The sequence below is a fragment of the Octodon degus genome, unplaced genomic scaffold, assembly GCF_000260255.1.
Source record: "Octodon degus isolate 3935 unplaced genomic scaffold, OctDeg1.0 scaffold00138, whole genome shotgun sequence".
Taxonomy (NCBI): domain Eukaryota; kingdom Metazoa; phylum Chordata; class Mammalia; order Rodentia; family Octodontidae; genus Octodon; species Octodon degus.
This window is the reverse complement of record NW_004524714.1, coordinates 4954975-4956779: the sequence shown is the minus strand read 5'-3', so window position 1 is coordinate 4956779 and position 1805 is coordinate 4954975. Positions and strand designations below refer to the sequence as shown.

Genomic DNA, 1805 nt, shown 5'->3' with positions numbered 1-1805 from the left:
AAGTTTACAGCTGGGACAGGTACACATAACTTGAGGCATCTCTAGTCCATCGTGCCCACTGAATAACAACTTTGCTGCTGAAATTTCTTAAAACTTACCAAACTAAAACAAAAGACTGAATGATACAAAAGGAAGAGTATTTCAGTGTAACTGTCAATTGGCTTTTTAAAAAAGGAAACACATTCTGTTTCCCCAGACCAGTAAATAAGCAGGAGCTACATGCAGCACTGTGAGTATTAAGACATTTCTCAAGTCTTCTCAAATGAGTCCAAAGTGGGGATGGAGTACAGGAGGAAACTGGTAGAAAAACACTGCTATAGACACCATGACAAACAATAAATTTAGATAATTTAAAATTAAAAAAAAAAAGGCAAGAGGCAGCATTTCAGCAGCAAAGTGCTCAATAAAAAGTATATCATAGAGGGTACAAGAAAGTTGGGATAAGAGGGCAGAAAAATGGGTCATCAGGAGAGGTGAAGGCCTCAAAGGAAATACGGCGTCGTCGTTCTGGGAGGAATAACACGTTCTGAATCTGGAACTGCCCGGAATAACTTTGGTTCTCTTGTATTCACATCTTTGAAGACCATGATGGAAGCGATATTCCCACAACGATAGCAGTAGTTAGGAGCAGACCACACGGTGACCAGCTTCTCGTCAAACATAAACTTATAGCCTTCATGCACAAGCTGATGTGCTCTGCAGATGAGTTTTAAATTGTTGATATGAACAAACTGCAATTTAGAAAGGCTTTGTAAGTATTCAGCAAATTTTTAAATAACACACATATATATGAAACCATTTAAATAAAATACAAAATCCCGTTACTACTAGATTTCTCATGACTTTAGAATCTATTATATAATTATCTCAATAATTTCAGTAAGTCTGGCAAACAGACTTGCTTTAAGCTAAGTCAATTACAGTTATTGAAATTGTACTACGAGCTGGGCATGGTGGCACGTGCCAGTAATCTAGTTACTCAGAAGGCTGAGGCAGCAGGACCACCATCAGCTCAAGGCCAGCCTGGGCTACAGAGTCAGTCCTAGGCCAGTCTGAGCTTTGCAGAGAGACCTGCGTCAAAAAAAAAAAGACAGAAAGAAAACAAGAGTTTAAGCCCTGGTTCCACCAAAAAGAAAAGAAAAAAAGCGAGAAAAGACATTATTCTGCCACATATTACAGGTATATACCTGTAATTCCAGCACTTTGGGAGGCTGAGGCAGGAGAACTATCAGTCTGGACAATTGAGTACTCTGTCTCCAAAAATAATAATAAAATAAAAAAAAGAAAAACAAAAAAGACCCCCCCCAAAAAAAGAAAAACTACAAAAATTGTTCAGCTATATAATTAATTAGAAATTTCTGAACTAGATGCAGTATCACAGGCCTAGTCTCAGCTACTTGGGAGGCTGGGACAGGAACACTAGTTTGAGACCAACTTCGGCAACATAGAAAGACATCTCAAAATCAAAAGAGGTAAGAGTTGTGGCACATGTCTGTTAGCAGCACTGAGGAGGCTGAGACAAAATGAATACAAGTTAGTTCAAGGCCAGCCTGGACTATACAGTGAGATCCTGTCTCCAAAAAACTAAACTAAACTGAAAGAGAAAGCAGAAAGGGAAGGGGAATGGAAGGGAAAGAAAGGTACAAACACTGTTTTTAGGAGAAAACTTCCAAACATATTATCAGATATTAAACACTTGTTTTTTTTTTAATTTTATTTATTTGTGTGTGTGTGTGTGTGTGTGTGTGTGTGTGTGTGGCCAGCTCAGCCCACCAGGGGGCGGGGCTGGCTAGCATGTGGTACTG

At 39.1% G+C, this 1805-nt stretch overlaps 2 protein-coding genes across 3 annotated transcripts in view; both read right to left on the bottom strand.

The window, feature by feature from the left end:
• Positions 1-1805, bottom strand: part of Scai (suppressor of cancer cell invasion) — a 180717-nt gene that overhangs the window by 171887 nt on the left and 7025 nt on the right. The window lies entirely within an intron of this gene.
• Positions 411-1805, bottom strand: part of Ppp6c (protein phosphatase 6 catalytic subunit) — a 69834-nt gene continuing 68439 nt past the window's right edge. The window contains exon 7 of the mRNA XM_004641575.2: positions 411-731. Within this exon, the coding sequence (XP_004641632.1) occupies positions 483-731 (249 nt within the window). The 3' untranslated portion in view covers positions 411-482. The remainder of the gene's footprint in view (positions 732-1805) is intronic.